Consider the following 17,415-nt stretch of genomic DNA (forward strand, 5'->3'; position numbering starts at 1 on the left):
TTAAACTCCCACAGGCTCGGTGGGGACGGCAAACATTCACAAGATAGCCAGCCAGGGATGTGGACTTGAGCGGTGGTTCTGTAAGGGTGGGTGGAGAGCCACAGTGTGAGTTAGCGGAAGTGTAAGAGAGGTGTCTGAGGTTCGTCCAGGAGGACGGTGTGGGCACTTGATTTCCAAGTGGTCAGCTGAACCATGATCCTTGGAGGCAATGACAGTCGGAAAGAAGGCAGCATGCATGCTAGTTGCTGTGGCCAGCCCTCCAGCTTCCTGACTCCATGCAGGCCACTCCTGGTCCCAAATCTTAGTCGTGTGCTTCTGTCCAGGCCTCACTCCTGCCCTCACACACGTGTGCAGATCGTGTTGAGCAGTGCAGCTTCTCCCTGCCTCGGACTCCCATTGAGCCTCAGTGAACTGCGCAGAAGTGTTTGCGCCTGCTTCATTTTTTACCATCATGGCTTCCCTCAGGCTCCTGAGCAGACATTTCGTATGGTTTCTTGTTTTGAGTCATCACTTTTCAGAACTTTTAAAGTCAGAAGTTTGAGGAGCCGCTTCATACATTTCATCCAGTCCTAGATGCACAGCAGACTGAACTCTTCCAAGAGCATGTCATCCGAGTGCCGTCACCCTGCTGCATGCCAGGAAAGTTGAGCCACTCCAAGAATGCAGTCTTCAATAATGGTACAGTCTAAAGCCCAGACCACAGGTCACAGAGAGCTACGGAGGAGCATCCTGGGCTGGGGAAGGGGAGGGGAAGGAAGGGCAGCATTCAAAGGCACCGTCTTCTCACTTGGTTAGGTTTGGAGCTGATAGGGACCCAGTGCTAGGTTAGACTTTACCAACTGATAAATCCCCAGCCCCAGAAGCAGCCTCTGCTCAAACCTATGAGGAAATGTTTCTTCTGTGCATGTTTTATTTGGACATTGTATAGCAAGCCACGTGCTCTTTAGTGTGAACCTAGAGCCTTGGGGTGCTGCACTGAAACACATCAGGGGTGTTGATTCAGTACCACCTGTGGCTTCCAGCCAGAAGCAGTGTTGGCTTACCTTTTGGGGACTTGTGCCCTTCTGAAACAGACGTGCAAGACAACATTTGTTGTAAGTTCAGCCAGGTGTAGTGGTGCACAGGTGGATCTCTGTGATTTGAGGCCAGCCTGGTCCACAAAGCTAGTCCAGGACAGTGGGGCTACACAGAGATACTCTGTCTCCAAAAAAGAAAACCAACAAATAAATAAAAATAAAAAGCCCAAGTTCACCTGGTGGTAGTGGTGCAGGCCTTTAATCCCAGATCCCAAGAGGCCGAGGCAGGCCAATCTCTGTAAGTTCTAGACCAGCCTGGTCTACAGAACTAGTTCTAGGATGGTGAAGACAAAAAAACCCTGTCTCCAACAAATAAATAAATAAATAAGACCCAAGTTAATCAGGATTAGAAATTTGCCTTATAAATAAATAATAAGAATAAATAAAATTCCAGGTTAATCAAGATTAGAAATTTGCCCTATGACAAAAGCCACTTTAAGGAACCTTCCATAGGTGAGAAGACATAGCCTACCTCAGCAGAAGTGCCTCCCCAGACCCTTCAGGGCCTCAGATTTAATAGGAGTCTCTTCCAGATGGGCTTTTACTAAAAATGCCTCTGGGTTGAAGGTCACAGGACAACTTACAGCAGTCAGTTCTGTCCTTGCACCATGCTGGTCCCACGGGTCAAACTCAGGTTGTTATAATTAACCGCAAGTGGCCTTTCCTACTGAACCATCTTGCCAGCCCAAATTTGAGATGTGTAACACACGGATTTATCTTAAACGTTTGTTGTTTTTTAAAGTTCTAGATGGTTTAAAAGCAGGTTGACCAATGTGAAAAATATAGGGATCTCTCGCCTGAGATAGTATAGGAAAAACGCTTTTGTAAACTTTTTGGGGGAATAAGTGCCATGTGTGTTTCCTTTATGTGAAAGGCAGCTAGTAGCTCGAATACCTGGCTTGTTCATGTGCATTTTTTGAGGGCAGAGGATACAGGGTTCTGCTAGGTTGCTCGAGCTGGCCTCCTCCTCCTGATCAGTTTCCCTGCACAGCAGGCTGGGTAAGTTTCCACACCATGCTTCAGCAGCGTTAGTTCCTAAAGTGTCACACATGCTGGGTAAGTGCTCTGCCACGGACACCCTTCATCACTTTAGAACCTATTTCCATGGCATATTCTGATAAAATCTAATCAGAAAGTCTGAGTCCACGTGCCTCGTCAGCGCCAGGATCGTGGGTAGCCTTGGGATGGTGCTCTCCTTGAGCCTCAGTTTCCTCATCTGTAAAATGGAGATAGGGGCTGGGGAGATGGCTCGGGGTTAAGAGCACTTGCTTCCCGGCATGAGGGCCTGAACTTGAATCCCAGCACCCAGATACACACCCAGGCATGGCTGCACGAGCCTCCTGACCCAGCACTGGCTGATAGAGCTGGATCTGGAGAGCGCTCTAGCCGACCAACAGAATCAATAGGGCAAGCTTCTGATTCCGTGAGACTCTGTCTCTATCCCAGCCGGCTGTTTCCAGGGAAATCTTAGCCGTTGTGTGGGGTCTGGATGGGCAGTCTAACTTTTCTTTAAAGTTCCTGAGTGTACACGTGTAAGTATTTGGTATGGAAGGAAGTCTGCTCTCTCCACCCCACCCCCTAGATTACCAACACTTAGGATATTATCATGAAACTTCTAATTTTGTTTTGTTTTTGCTTGCTTTTTGTTTTTGTTTTTGTTTGGTTGGTTTGTTGGTTTGGTTTATTTAACTAGACAGGGTTTCTCTGTGTAGCCCTGGCTGTCCTGGACTTGCTTTGTTGTAGAGGAATGTTAATTCAGAACATGGCTGTTCTGGCAAGAGATCACATCCAAAGATCTTCTAGGTATGTGTGATCTGGCTGGAATGCAAACACACCTTTAATCCAGGAGACAGAGACAAACAGATCTGAGTTCAAGGCCAGCCTGTATGGAGCAAGTATCAGGTAAAGAAAAGCCTAGTTCCAGGCGTGGTGGTGCATGCCTTTGATCCCAAAAGAAGGTAAAGTTAGTCTGTAGAAGGAAGCACCAATGTTTGAAAGTGATGTCTAATTGAGTGGCAGAAAAGGTGACAAATCAGAGAAGATTTGACAAAATAGGATCGGCCTAACTCTCAGGAGAAGAGAGAGGAAAGGGCAACTACTTAAGAGGAAGTTTTACAGAGAGAGGAGGCAGTTTTACCAGCACAGTATAGAGAGATGGGTTGCAGAGAGAATTCAGTAGAAGACAGAATGAGACAGAAAATGAAAAAACTCAGAAGATTAGAGCAGATTGCTGAGTTAGTTTGAGGCCAAGCAGAGCAATTCCATGGCCAAGTGAGAAGCCAGATTAAGTAAGTCAGCTGGGAGGAGAAATTGAGCCAGAACAGCTGTGTTGAACAGCTATCTCAGAGCTCAGAAAGAACAAGTAAGTGTGAGCTTATTAAGCAGTAAGTCTCAGAGGCTGAAAACATTCTTGCCCTAGGTTAGATTATATGAAAGGTAGAAGCTTCCAGGACTAGGCCTAGGTTAGCAGAAGGAGGCAGTAAGCCTCCAAGACAACAAATTAGCCATGAAAATAAAAGTTACTTTTACACTTTATAAACTAGGCTGGCCTCGAACTCATGAAGATCCATCTGCCTCTGCCTCCTGGAATTAAAGGCGTGCACCACCACCCCAAGCCATGAAAGCCGGCTGTGATTTTGTATTGGTCAAAAATTTTAAATAAGGTAGGGTCCAATCCATTTTGGGCCAAAAGACTCTCAAGAGCTCCCTGGAAAGCAGAGGCCATGCCTAGACTTAGGGCCTGTGGTGGCTCACGCATGTTGATTGTCAACAGGTTCTAGAACCACCTAGAAGATAAACCTCCAGTGGTGAGAACCCAGTCCTGGGCTGAATACAAAGGAGAAGCTGACGGAACACCCACGTCCGTTTCTCTGCTTCCCGGCTGCAGGGGCAATGCATTCGGCTGTCTCACTTACCCCACCACGATGGACTGTCCCCTCAAGCCCAGAGCCACAATAAACCCCTCCTGCCCTAAGTGGTTTTTATCAGGTATTTTGTCAAAGCTGTGAGGAAAGCAGCTAATAGAATTGGCATCTATGTGACTGTCCTGCTCTCAGCAGGCCAGGACCCGTCCCCTGAAATCCAAACAGCCGAGAGGGGAGTGGCAAGACAAGAAGGGAATCTATTTCAGTGTGGCCATCTCCGAGGACAGACGTCTAGGACCCAAGCTCTGCCTGTGAGATGCTAAGTGCCGTTTTAGGGTTACATAGAGACACAGACAGGCCAGGTGCGCACATGGCTAAGGGCCAGCTTGGCCGTTACTACCTCAGGTAATATTACTTGAGGGGTGCAGTTTGGGTGTCCTGTGATAAGGTGTTTGGTGTCCTGTCTGCCACAAGGGTGTTGGGTGTCTTGTCCGTCATGGGTGCTGGGCATGCTTTTGTGGGGTGTTGGATGTCGTGCTCTCAGTTTGTTCTCCCTAGGATTTGAGATCAGCTGCTGAAGGAAAAAAACAAAAACAAAAAACAAAAAGCAAAGAGAAGTGGCCCCTCTGTCAGAAGGCAGAGGAAGAGGGTGAAGGACAGTTTCAAAGCACTTCTGTTACACTTGGGGGATTTGTTGCTTTAACTTTGAATTATTATTATTTAGTGTGTATAGATATTTTGCCTGCATGCATGTCCGATCACTCTGTGTCTGGTGCCCACAGAGGCCAGAAGACGATGTTGTATCCCCGGGAACAGAGTTACAGGTGGTTGTCAGTTGCCATGGCAGCGCTGGGAATTGAATCAAGCCCTCTGCAAGAGGAACAGGTGCTTAACGACTAAGCCATCTCTCCAGCCCTTTTTTGTTTGTTTCAGTTTTGCTTTTGTTTAATATTCTTGACAATCAAAAGGTTACTGCACAGGTTTTCCACCACTTGGCTGCATCCCCAGCCCTCCTATGTGCAGTCAAGTGCAGACATAGGCGTAGGTGCTTAGGCCTTCCGAGTCTGTGTCTCCCTCCTGCCCTAGACTCCCCTCTCTCTCCCCTCTTTCGGGTCTCTCACTCTTTTCACATCAAAAAGCCATTGTGCTCAGTTCAAATTCACAGTTTTCTTTGTATCAGTGAATAATGTTCTTCCACTCCAGTTGTAGCAGGTGCTCATCTTAAAATCATAACTGCTACAGGGCGTGGTGGTGGACACCTGTAATCCCAGCACTTGGGAGGCAGAGGCAGGCTGGTTTCTGTAAATTCAAGGCCACCCTGGTCTACAAGAGAAATGCCGACTCGAAAAAAAGGAAAACAAAACAAAACAGTTGGAGAGATTTAGTTGTAATGAATGTTTCTTTTTGGGTTTTGGGTTTTGGGTTTTGGTTTTGTTTTTCCGAGACAGGGTTTCTCTGTGTACACTTGGCTGTCCTGGAATCACTTTGTAGACCAGGCTGGCCTCAAGCTCACATCAGCTGTCTGCCTCTACCTCTGCTGGGATTAAAGGCATGCGCCACCACACCCAGCCTGAATGTTTTGTTTTGTTTTTAACCCAGGGAAGTTTTAATTTTTTTCTTAATTTGGAGGTATGATACAGGGGACTGGACCTAGGGTCTCTTATATAATAGGCAGGTGGTCCTCCCACTAAAGTATATGCTCTGTGATTTTATTAGTTTTATAAATTTTTATTTACTTTTGTTAATTTTATAATTTGTTTATAGTAAGATTAAAAGGAAACTGTACACTGCAAAAAAACCAGTCACAATTAAGTACAGTTAGAAATGTGCAGGTACCCTTTAAAGGCAGTAAAGCTAAATGTCCTGTCCCAACCACCCTCATGGCCAGCATTGCATATAAACTGTTTACGAGGGGCTTGTCACTGTGTCGGGGTGGCCAGTCGCGTGGAAGCCCCTCTCCTGGATGGCCCTGTAGAGTGTGATGTACTTGGAGGCCAGACGCGTCCTCGGGATCACGTACTTTTCTGTGAACTCACTCTTGTCCAGCTGGTCTCTGCCCTCCATGGCAAGGACGCAGTTAATGAAGGTGAGGGCAAAGCTAGAACAGTTGTGGTGGTTCTCCTCATACCTTGGGGAAACGAGTGGGATGCAGTGAGGTAAGACAGTCACCACTGTTTTCCAGGCTGGCCTTGAACTCCTGACCTCAAACAGTCCTCTCACCCCAGCAGTGGCAGAGTAGCTGTGGCCACCATGCTGGCCCCTGAGAATGCTGACATTAAAAGCTGCTCAATGGGCCGGGCATGGTGGCACACGCCTTTAATCCCAACACAGAAACGGCAGGCAGATCTCTGTGAGTTTGAGGCCAGCCTGGTCTACAAAGTGAGTCCAGGACAGCCAAGGCTACACAGAGAAATACTGTCTTAGATAGGGGGGCTGCTTGGTGGTAAAGGCAACTGTCACTAACCCTGACAATCTCCGGAACTCACATGATAGAAGGAGAGAACCAACTCTTTCAAGTTGTCCTCTGACCTCATACATGTGCTGTGGTTCACACACACGCACGCACGCACGCATGCACGCACGCACACACGCACCCCAGAGGCAGACAAAATAAATGAATAAAATGTAAATTTTAAGTTTTTTTTAAAATAGAGACCAGGCATGGAGTTCATCTCTTTAGTCCCAGAACTAAGGAGGCAGAAGCAGACAGATCTCTGAGTTCAAGGCCAACAAAAGCTGCATAGTGAGACTGTGTCTCCAGAAAAAAGAGTGAAGAAGGAAAAAAAAACTGAGAAATTAATTTCAAATTGCTGAAAGAACTTAAATATTTTTACACTGTAAACAGTGTTTTTTTTTTTTTTTAATTTTAGGAGTGCTAGGCATAGTAGTACAGGCCTTTAAGCCCAGCACTCCAGAGGCAGGGGCATAAACAGGTAGATCTCTAAGAGTTTAAGGTGAGCCTGTTCTACACAATGAGAACCTGTGTCAAGAAATAAAATTGTGCCAGGCGGTGGTGGCACACGCCTTTGATCCTAACACTCTAGGCAGTGCTAGGCAGATCTTTGTGAGTTGGAGGCCAGCCTGGTCCACATAGTGATTTATAAGACAGCGAAGTTACGTCTCAAAAAAGAAATACAGAAGTATAAAGAATAATATAAAATGTTCTGTGTGTTTAAAAGTACGTTCTCATAGCTGGGTATAGTGACACTCCCCTGTAATGCTGGGACTCTAGAGGTTGAAACAGGAGTTCAGTGATCTTATAGCCAGCCCATGCTACACAGTGAGACCATGTCTTGGGGGGAAAACACAGTGACTAGAGGGGTGGCTCAGCAGAACCATACCTGACCTTCCAGAGGGCCTAGGTTCAGTTCCCTGCACCCACACAGCAGTTTACAACCATCTATAACTCTAGTTCCAGGAGATCAACACCCCCATCTCCTCTTCAGGCACTGCATGCATATATACTTACACCCAGACACATTTAAAATAAATAAATAAACACAATTTTAAAAATAAACCTTAAGGACTGGAGAGATGGCTCAGTGGTTAAGAGCGCTACCTGCTCTTCAAGAGGTCCTGGGTTCAATTCCCAGCAACCATGTGGTGGCTCACAACCATCTATAATGAAATCTGCTGCCCTCTTGTGTAAAGCACTCATATGCAATAAATAAAATAAATAAATCTTTAATAAATAAATAAACCTTAAGAGCCTCTTGTTACACCAGTGAAGCAGCTAAGCCGGGCACAGAGCTCCGCATGAGCAGCCAGAGTCATCACATTACCCATTAGTGTTTGCTGACCTGCTCCCCCGGAAAACTTCCATGGCACAACCTGATTGCTGAGGCCAAGTGCCTGACAAGCAGCAGCTTTCTTGAGGAGGGCTTTATATATCCTCCGGGACCCATGCAGGCCTGTGGGGAGGCTGGTGGCAGCAGGACCATGAGGTTGCTGCTCACACCTCCAAGGAGCAAAGGGCACGGTGGGGCAGGAAGGAAGGCAGACTCCAAACCCCAAGGCCAGTCACAAGGAGACCAGCTCCTCAGAGAGAAATTTTCTTTTTTTTTTTTTTTCCAGGTTTTTTTGTTTTTGTTTGTTTGTTTATTTGTTTTGTTTTGTTTTTTTGAGACAAGGTTTCTCTGTGTAGCCTTGGCTGTTCTGGACTCACTTTGTAGACCACACTGGCCTCAAACTCACAGCAATCCACCTACCTGAGTGCTAGGATAATTGCATGAGCCACCACGCTTGGCCTTTTTGTTTTGTTTTTTGTTTTGTTTTTCAAGACAGGTTCTCTCTGTGTAGCCTTGGCTGTCCTAGACTCGCTTTGTAGACCAGGCTGGCCTCGAACTCACAGAGATCCACCTGCCTCTGCCTCTGCCTCTGCCTCCCAAGTGTTGGGATTAAAGGCGCACACCACCATTGCCCAGCTTTTACAAGGAAATTTTCTATCAACCAGATTTAACTGTTCTCACAGATTGATGGTCTCTGGCATGGACTGTACTGGAAACAGCAGTGACCACAAAGCTATAAGGATGCCATTTTGTGTGACAAATGGATAGCAGTGGCTTCTGGTCTTTCTAGACACCTACCTGTGAGGCAGCCAGGCCAGCGAAGCAGAGAAGTCTTCCAAGTACTTGTCCCACTGGTCCATCAGCCCAAACATGCCGGGCTGCACTAGTGGAACGCTGAGACTCCGTTCCCACCCTGCCACGTCTCGCTGTATGCCTTGTGCATTGTAATTATACACCACCCCTGAAAAGCCAGAGCAGAGTCAGGCGCTCTGTCACAGGTGCTCAGAAAAAAAGGACAGTAGCTATAAATCCTGTAAGTCTGGGCCACTCTTGTCTGCTACTGTCAAACCAGCTGTCCGTCTAGAACAGTGGTCCTCAGCCTTCCTAATGATGTGCCCCTTTAACACTGCTCCTCATGTTTTGGTGACCCCCAACCATTAAATCATTCCATTGTTACTTCATAACTGTAATTTTGCTACTGTTATGAATCATAATGTAAAGATCTGATATGCAGGATGTCTGATATGTGGCCCCCCCAAGGGGTCAAGACCCCCCCAGATTGAGAACCACTAATCTAATGAGATTTAGAGGGTTGTTTTTTTTTAGAGGGTTTAAAATTTTGTTGTTGTTGGGGTCAAACTCAGGGCCCCATGCATGATGGGCAAGTGTCCTGCCACTAACTTCTTCTGAGACTAGCTCAGTGGCCTCTGAACTACATCCTGCCTACTTTACCCGGTGGGTAGTCTCCTGGTGTTTACTTAGGTGCTCGAGGTGGGACCAAGGGCCAGGCAAGGGCTAGGCAAGGGCTCTGACCCAGCCACTCCCCAGGCCATTTTTCTAAAGCAAAAGACTGCAGCCCTCACCACACCCTATTTTGTTCCCGAAGCGTAGTGGGTTGAGCGTGAGAGCGGGAACCAGAAGCCAAGGGTTATCATTCTGATTCAAACACAAGAACTGAGACCCTGTTCGACTCAACCTCTGACCATCTGTTTCTTTCTCTTAAAATCCAACACAGATGTGTGCAGGTTTGTGAGGCTCTTTCTGAAAAAGCATTAAGAGCTTTCTAGGAGTCAAGGGTGTGGCTGTCAGTGTTGGTCTAGGAGTCAGTATTGGTCATGCAGGAGGCCCTTGCCTAGGTTCCACTCTGGCACCTCGAAAACGTTTTTGTTTGTTTGTTTGTTTGTTTGTTTTCAGTCTTCTAAACACAGAGACTATAAGTAGTGCTGACTTGCCAAGTCACATGACCTACTTTGCTTGCAGTAGGAAAAGGCAGGAAGTCAGAATGAATGTGTTATTGCTGTGACCTCATCCTGTCTGGAAACCCTCCTTTCCCCTACCGGTATTGTGGGGTTTTCTTACACTGGAAAAAAATGTAGGACATGCTCACCATGTGTGTTAGTGATCCCAACGTGCAGATCAGACTTCCCGTCGTACTCCCTGAAACAGAGGGACACTGTTTGCAGTGGGTGTTATTTTGATAGAAAGTCTTGCCACAGAGCCCAGGCTGTCCTGGAACTCAGAGGCTTCCTGCCTCAGACCCTGGGGCTCTGCAAGCCGGTGTGCCAACTTGCCCATCAACACTGTATGCCAAGCATGAATATGAGGCATGGGCCTCCCCCTGTAGGCTGTACCAGACCTTGCCATCAGCTGTAGGCTGGCTAAAGGGTACAGCAGAAATAGGACTACACATGCACACACACACACACACACACACACACTCCCTCTGGGAGTCCACTAACTGTCTCACATCTCAGAGGTCCCCAACCTCCCTTTTTTGTTTATTTGGTTTGCTTTGGTTTGGGGGGAGGTGTTTGTTTTGAGACAAGGTTTCTCTATGTAGCTCTGGCTATCCTAGAACTCACTGTAGACCAGGCTGGCTTCCAACTCAGAGAGCCTTCTGCATCTATCTCTGAGTGCTAGGATTAAATGCGGCACCACTGCCACCACCACAACCCAGCTTGGTCCTTGGCCTTCTTGACCACAGCCCAGTACAGCCTGCGGCCACTGCCCTCCATAGATTGCTGTTTTGTACCATTACTCTGTTGGCTTGAGCTTTTTCTGGTTTGGGCTGGTCAGTTCTGGGATCAAACCCAGGGCCTTACTCAAGCTCAGCACATGCTTTCTCTGTCCCACACACACCCTAAAAACCGTCCCTTTACATTTGTTTGTTGCTTAACACCAAGGCTCACCATGTAGCCCAAGCTGGCCTCGAACTTATAACCCAACATCAGCATTTTTGTTACTGTACATTAACAAAATCAGGGGCTTCACCATGACACTTTCTGACACGTATACCATGTGCTTTGATTCGATTTGCACACCCTGCTCACTAAGTTATTCCTAAGAGGCTACAGTCCTGGTATCAGATCTCAGCGGGGTGACCTGCAAGCAACCCCAGCTTTAAGATGACCAAGGACATGGATGCCTGCCCCTACTTCTCCGTCAGCCCCAGGGACAGTTCTGAGCTTATGGAGACCTCACGGCCTCAGAGTCTAGACCCTAAAATGAGCAAAAGTGTGTCTGTGTCAAGCGCTGGTTTCGTAACTTTCTGGGTTCTCCGAGCACCTCACTCCCCAGCTCCATCCTAACCAGATCACCCTTCCTTCCTCCCTCCTTCCCGCAAATTTTCAGTCATGTGACAGTTCACTGGGTATTGAGACTGGGCCTGCCTCTAGTGACACAGGAAAGCGTGAGGCTGTGCCCTTACGGCTTGCTTCCAGAAGGATCATTTCCGTTTTAGTTCAGGAAGTCTGTGTTTTCTTTAGTTTGTGATACTGGGGACTGAAGTTCAGCAAATCTTAATCAATTAATGAGAGTGAAGGGGAAAAAACAAAGTGTATGTCAGCACAGGCCTGGCCACGCGTCTCCTATAGCCCCTTAGACCTGTCACGGCAAGGCCACTCTGCTTTTCTGGACAGTGGCCTTGGCTTGGAGAGTGGAGTTCAGGCCCAGTGTCAGGGCCTCCCGCTGACCAGGGCTTCTTTGTGCAGTCCATATGCTGCCCAGCCATGAGCAGCAGGGCTGACCAACCCAACCTCATTCAGACAGAGCCTGGAGAGCCTCTGGATCACGGCTCCTTCTCCCTCTATCATAAGTTTTGTGGGACTCCAGGCAGAGTTAACTGTATGGATGAAAGGGTGGGAGTCTGTTTGGAGGGCCTTGGTTGTCGGCAGCCACCGTGGCATATGACCTGTGTCCACACCTCTTTGTTCATTCTGCCTGTGCCTATCAGAATTAGCATTTGCCAGAGACTAAACGAAAGCTCGTTACGAGAGCAGGAAAGAGAGCGGAAAGCCAGCCTTGCCTTTTATCAGGGACCCACTCCATCGATGGTGGCATCATCTTTCCTGAGGACATTAGTCAAGGGGAGAATCCTGTCCTTAGGAAACTAAGGAAACAAATGCTGGGAGGGTCAGGAGTTCAAGGCCAGCCTGGCCTACACAGCAAGTTCAAGGCCAGCCTGGGCTACTCAGCAAGTTCAAGGCCAGCCTGGGCTACACAGCAAGTTCAAGGCCAGCCTGGGCTAAGTAAACAACAACAAAAAGTTAAAGGAAGGTTTTGAAGCAAAAGAGTTGATGGAAAAATGAGGATTTGGATCTACCCAATGGAATGAGGAGTGACAGAAAATATGAGTAACTGAGAAATATAAAATATCCCTTCTCTTGAAAGGCAAATGTATGAATCTAAAATTAATAACAACTCACTTATATGTAGGTTTTCCTTGTTCTTTTTTAAATATTGTAAAATTTTCAAATTTATTTTGTAAGTGTAGGTGTTTTGCCTGTATATATGTGTGTGCACCATTTAAGTAGAGAACCTGCAAAGGTGAGAGGAGAAACTTGGATCCCCTGGAACTGAAATTACAGATGGTCATGAGACACCATGTAGGTTCTGGGAGCTGAATGTGGGTCCTCTCTTGGAAGAGCAACCAGTGTTCTTTTAACAGCTGAGCCATCTCTCCTGCCCTAACACTTGGCTTTTTTGGTTGAATTTTCAAAGTTAACATTAAATTAATTTTGCAGTCTCAGGAAAAAATATACTGACTTTTCTTTCCCCAAGGCACAGTTTCCCTGTGTAGCCTTGGATGTCCTGGGACTCATTCTGTAGACCAGACTGGCCTTGAACTCACAGAGATCCACCTGCCTTTGCCTCCTTAGTGTTGGAGCAAAAGGTATGCATCATTACTGCCTAGCTATACTGACTTTTATTGGAATTTTATTAATCTACATGTTTTATAGACTGGAAGAGTCTCATGTGTTCGTTCATGTCTGTAATCTTAGCACTCACGAGGCTGAGGCAGGAAGATCATGTGTTCAAGGCCACCCTGGTCAGCATAGCAAGTTCCTAGCCAGTCTGCAAAAGCCTGTTGGACTGCAGGGAAGGAGGCTTGGGGGAAGGTGACTTGTAGAGGAATTTTAATTCAGGCAAGAGATCACATCCAAAGAGTTTCTAGGTCTTTGTGATCTGGTTGGAATACAAACACACTGGGCAATGTTAGCACCAGCCTGTTTGTTTGTTTTTGTTTTTCCAAGACAAGGTTTCTCTGTGTAGCCTTGCCTATCCTAGACTCCCTTTGTAGGCCAGGCTGGCCTCAAACTCACAGCAGTCCACCTGCCTCTGCTTCCCAGGTGCTGGGATTAAAGGTGTGCACCACCATGCCCGGCTAGCACACACCTTTAATCCCAGGAGACAGAGGCAAGCAGATCTCAGAATTCAAGGCCACTCTGGTTTAGAGCAAGTTTTAGGTTAAAAAAAAAAAAAGGGCTTAGAGCCGGGCATGGTGGCACATGCCTTTATTACCAACACTTGGGAGGCAGAAGCAGGCGGATCGCTGTGAGTTCAAGGCCAGCCTGGTCTACAAAGTGAATCTAGGACAGCCAAGGCTACACAGAGAAACCCTGTCTCAAAAAAACAAATATATATATATATATTATAATAAAAATAAAAATAAATTTTAAAAAAGGCTTAGTTCCAGGGGTAGTGGTACATGCCTTTAATCTCAACACTCAGGAGACAGAGGCAGGCAGATCTCTGAGTTCTAGTCAGTACTGTGAGGGCAGTTTGGTTGAATCAGTGAGTTGAGAGGCAGTGCAAGTAGAGCTGAGTTTGTGGAGGTTTAGTTCGTGTAATTCAGAGGCAGTTTTTAACAGAGTTTTACAGAGACAGGCTGAAGAGAGAACAAGTCAGACACATGTGAAGAGAGAAAGAGCCAGAGAATGAGAAGCCAGAAGATTAGAACAGATTGCTAGAGTTAGTTTGAGGCCAAGCAGAGAGTAATTCAGTGAGAAGTCGAGAGAAGCCAGAGTGAATCAGTTAGTTTGGAGAGGAGTTTGAGCCACAACAGCTGAGGTGAACCAGCCAGCCAGAGTTCAGAAAGAACTAGAAAGGTGAGCTTATTCAGCATTAAGTTTCAGGCTGAAAACATTCTAGGGCTAGGTTAGATTAGCAGACAGAGGCAATAAATCTTGGAAGCAACAATTAAATCAAGTAAATAAAAGATTCTTTTATATGGGCTGGGAATGCAGCTTAGCTCTGAGCACTTGCCCAACATGTAGCCTGTATAAGGCTTTGGGGAACATTCTGCCTCTACCTCTGTGAAAGGAAGAGGAAATAAAAAGAAGAAAAAGGGAAGGACCCTTAGACTTCCTTGGTTTGGGTTTAGTTTGGCTTTTCAAAAAAAGGTTTATCTGTGTAACCAAGCCCTGGCTGTCCTAGAACTGATCTGTAGACCAGGCTGGCCACAAACTCACAGAGCTCCGACTGCCTCTGCCTCCCAAGTGCTGGGATTAAAGGAGCGCCCAGCTTCCTTGTTGATTTAATTCGCTCCATCAAGAACCATTTCTCAGGAATTGTACTTTGCTCTGCAGACATAACCTATGATCTGTCCATTACATATTTTTCCAATAACTTTGACTGCCTGGCTCTTCCCAGTTGGCCAGTCAGCGCATGCTTTTCTCCTAAAACCATCTGAGCAGGTGCTTCATACACCACGCAGTCTTTCACTAACTACACAAATGTGTGCACATAGCCCAGGACCTTGCTCAAGGTAGACAAGCCACACACAGCACCCACTCTGATGGACACACAGGCCTGCAGATGAAGACTTCTACCCAAACTCCACACACACTGCACGGCACGGCACCACGTCCTACAAAGCAGGTTCAATGACTGGCACAGAGCAGAAAACACATGCACGGTTCATCATAACTAGAGCCACTGTACCTAAGGAAGGTCCCTCTCGTGGGTTTGAGGAGGAAGGAGCATTTCTCTTGATGCCCGTTGGAGAATGGATCTGAGATGCTGATAGGTGCGTCCTCTATCCTGGTGGAGCCCACTTCCCCGTGGCACAGGGGGCAGCATTGAGGCACACTGAAACTGTAGATGGACCTCTCGCAGTGCCTGAATTTAATTAGAGGCTTCCCAGCTCCTTCAAAGTGCATACCGTTTGATTCCTGGGCCGCCAGGACAGGTTTCTGGAGACTTCCTTTTCCTTGTTACACAGCTGGTGAACTCACACCAACTGAGTAACCTGATCGGCTGTGACATCATCATGGATGGACACTTCCAACGCTAAGCCAGGTAGATTAACCAGTAACCAGACTGTACCTGCTGAGCTCTTAAAGAGCTAGTTTTCATTTGAGCTGGCTTACCGAGTTCCTTTGGAGGCACTGCACATTTGCATCTGGTGACAGCCAGCGCCTTCTCATCCTTTAAAGCTGTACTTTCCCTGTGCAACCTGTCTCGCCTTCCACCAACCTTTTCTTGTGGTACTAACAGTAGCTCACTGTGACTACCTTCCTGCTGGAACAGGAACATAACTTACATGACGAGCCGGTACAGCGTGCAGAACAAAGTACAACCCCAGAGAGATGGTTCTTGATGGAGGAGAGTTAACAAAGACGTCTAAGTGTCCCTCCCCCTTTTTCTTCTTTTATTTCCTCTTCCTTTTACAGTGCTAGAGGTGGAACCCAAGCGTCATAGTCCATTCTCAGTCTGGAGTGGGCTCAGAGAGTCATCAGATAAACAGGGGGTGCATGGCCCCTCTCTCCCCTAGCTGGCAGCTGGTGCTCAGATGTCTCAGAACTCTCAAACTTGGAGAGTTACAGGCAGCCAGCTGTGTGACTCAGTGCTCCATCAGAAAAGGGGCAGTCTCAAGCCCCCAGCTATTCATTAGGTACTGGCTGGGTCCTGAGCCAGTTAGATGGGGGATTTGGAGAGGAACCAAGTCCCAGCTTGTAGGGGAAGGGAGTAGGGATTTCTGGTGATTTAGGGGACTTTATAAGCCACTGTCTTGCCAGGCCCTGGTGGCACACGCCTTTAATCCTCACACTCTGGAGGCAGAGGCAAGCAGATCTCTGGGAGTTCAAGGCCTCCTGGTCTGCAGAGCTAGTTCCAGGACACACAGGGCTACACAGAGTAATGCTGTCTCCAAAATAAATAAATAAATATAAATATAAAGAAAAAGAAAACAAAAAACCCCACTGTCTTACATCAAATGAGCAGGAGGCCATTTTTGCCTTTTCTCTATGCTGGTGTCCTGTTGGCAGAATGGTACATTAAAAACTGCTTTGTGCCAGGTGTGGTGGTGCACGCCTTTAATCCCAGCACTCAGGAGCCAGAGGCCCATGGATCTCTGTTAGTTCCAGGTCAGCCTGGTCTACAAAGTGAGTCCAGGACAGCCAGGGCTATGAGAGAAACCCTGTCGCTGAGGGAGAGGCAAAGGGGGCGGGGGGGGGGGGGGAGGAAACAAACTACTTTGTTTTCACTATTCTTTTGAATCTATTATCTTATTTCCCACTCTGTCTTCCTTCCTTTCTCAGATAAACAAGCTGCAATTGTTTCTCCAAAGGTACATTTCCCCCCAAGACATCTCCATCCTACAATGTAACTAAAATCAAAAGCCAAACCAGTGTACATTAAATAAGAGTAAATACATTAAAACTCCACCTTACAGGGAAGGAAGCTCTTGCTGAGGCCTCTGAGTCCAGCAGTACACGGCAGCCTCAAGTCTCTAAAGCTGCGGTTCTCCACCTTCCTAATGCCGTGACCCTTTAATACAGTTCATGTTGTAGTGACCTGCAAGCATAAAATTATCTTTGTTGGTCTTGACTCTTTAGGGGGTCAAACGACCCTTTTACAGGGGTCGCCTCAACACCAATTTGCATATCAGATATTACATTATGATTCAGGAAAGTAGCAAAATTACTGGTCTACAAAGCGAGTCCAGGACAGTCAAGGCTACACAGAGAGACCCTGTCTCAAAGAAAGAAAGAAAGAAAGAAAGAGAGAAAGAAAGAAAGAAAGAAAGAAAGAAAGAAAGAAAGAAAGAAAACCACAGAGAGGCATGGCTCCACACACAGCATTCATGGGTAACAGGTGCAGCGGCACCTGGAAGGGGAGGAAGGGAGCTTATTTCAGAGTCAGCCATCATTGTTAGGTGTGCACCAGAAGTTGTGTTCCTGGCTGTGTACCAAGACCTTACAGAGTGCTGAGTTCTCATCAAACTGTACTGAGATGTGCCGGCTACAAACCACCCGTGACTTACAGTCATTGGCAGGGCGAGTCTACCTGACCACTGGCTGGAGCAGCCCCTCCACATGCCTGGGTGAGAGCTGCAGACACACCTGAGGAAGGCAGGGCTATCTTTAAAGATCAAGTCTGCTGTTCTTACTCGAGGCCACTGTGCAAAGCTCTGTCATTTCAGCTCTAGGCTTGACACCCATATAGAAAGTCTATGAACTCTGTGACAGATGCCTTTCTGAAAAATCATCTCCAGGTCTTCTTGCTTCCTGCTCTTTCAGCTTTCTCCAAGATGGCCAGTTTTAAGTTGTTGTTGTTTTGTTTTATTTTGTTTCTCCCCAGTGCCTTCTTCTTCAGATTCCTTGTAGCTTTTCCTCTTCCACTGCATACTGAGCTACACTCTCCTCGTCTTCATCTTCTGGACAGCTGCTCTGCTGGCAGGGAACC

General features: G+C 47.0%; 1 protein-coding gene across 1 annotated transcript; it reads right to left on the reverse strand.

Annotated features, from left to right (window-relative positions):
- Positions 1 to 5,778: 5,778 nt before the first annotated feature.
- Positions 5,779 to 14,908, reverse strand: Mkrn2os (MKRN2 opposite strand). Its single transcript, XM_051155121.1, has 4 exons — positions 14,671 to 14,908; positions 9,836 to 9,885; positions 8,527 to 8,689; positions 5,779 to 6,068 (listed from the first exon to the last, which is right to left on the reverse strand). Exons 1-4 carry the CDS (start codon positions 14,886 to 14,888, stop codon positions 5,846 to 5,848), a joined length of 654 nt encoding a protein of 217 aa, XP_051011078.1. The 5' UTR covers positions 14,889 to 14,908; the 3' UTR covers positions 5,779 to 5,845.
- Positions 14,909 to 17,415: the final 2,507 nt, after the last annotated feature.

The sequence above is a fragment of the Acomys russatus genome, chromosome 13 (assembly GCF_903995435.1).
Source record: "Acomys russatus chromosome 13, mAcoRus1.1, whole genome shotgun sequence".
NCBI lineage: Eukaryota > Metazoa > Chordata > Mammalia > Rodentia > Muridae > Acomys > Acomys russatus.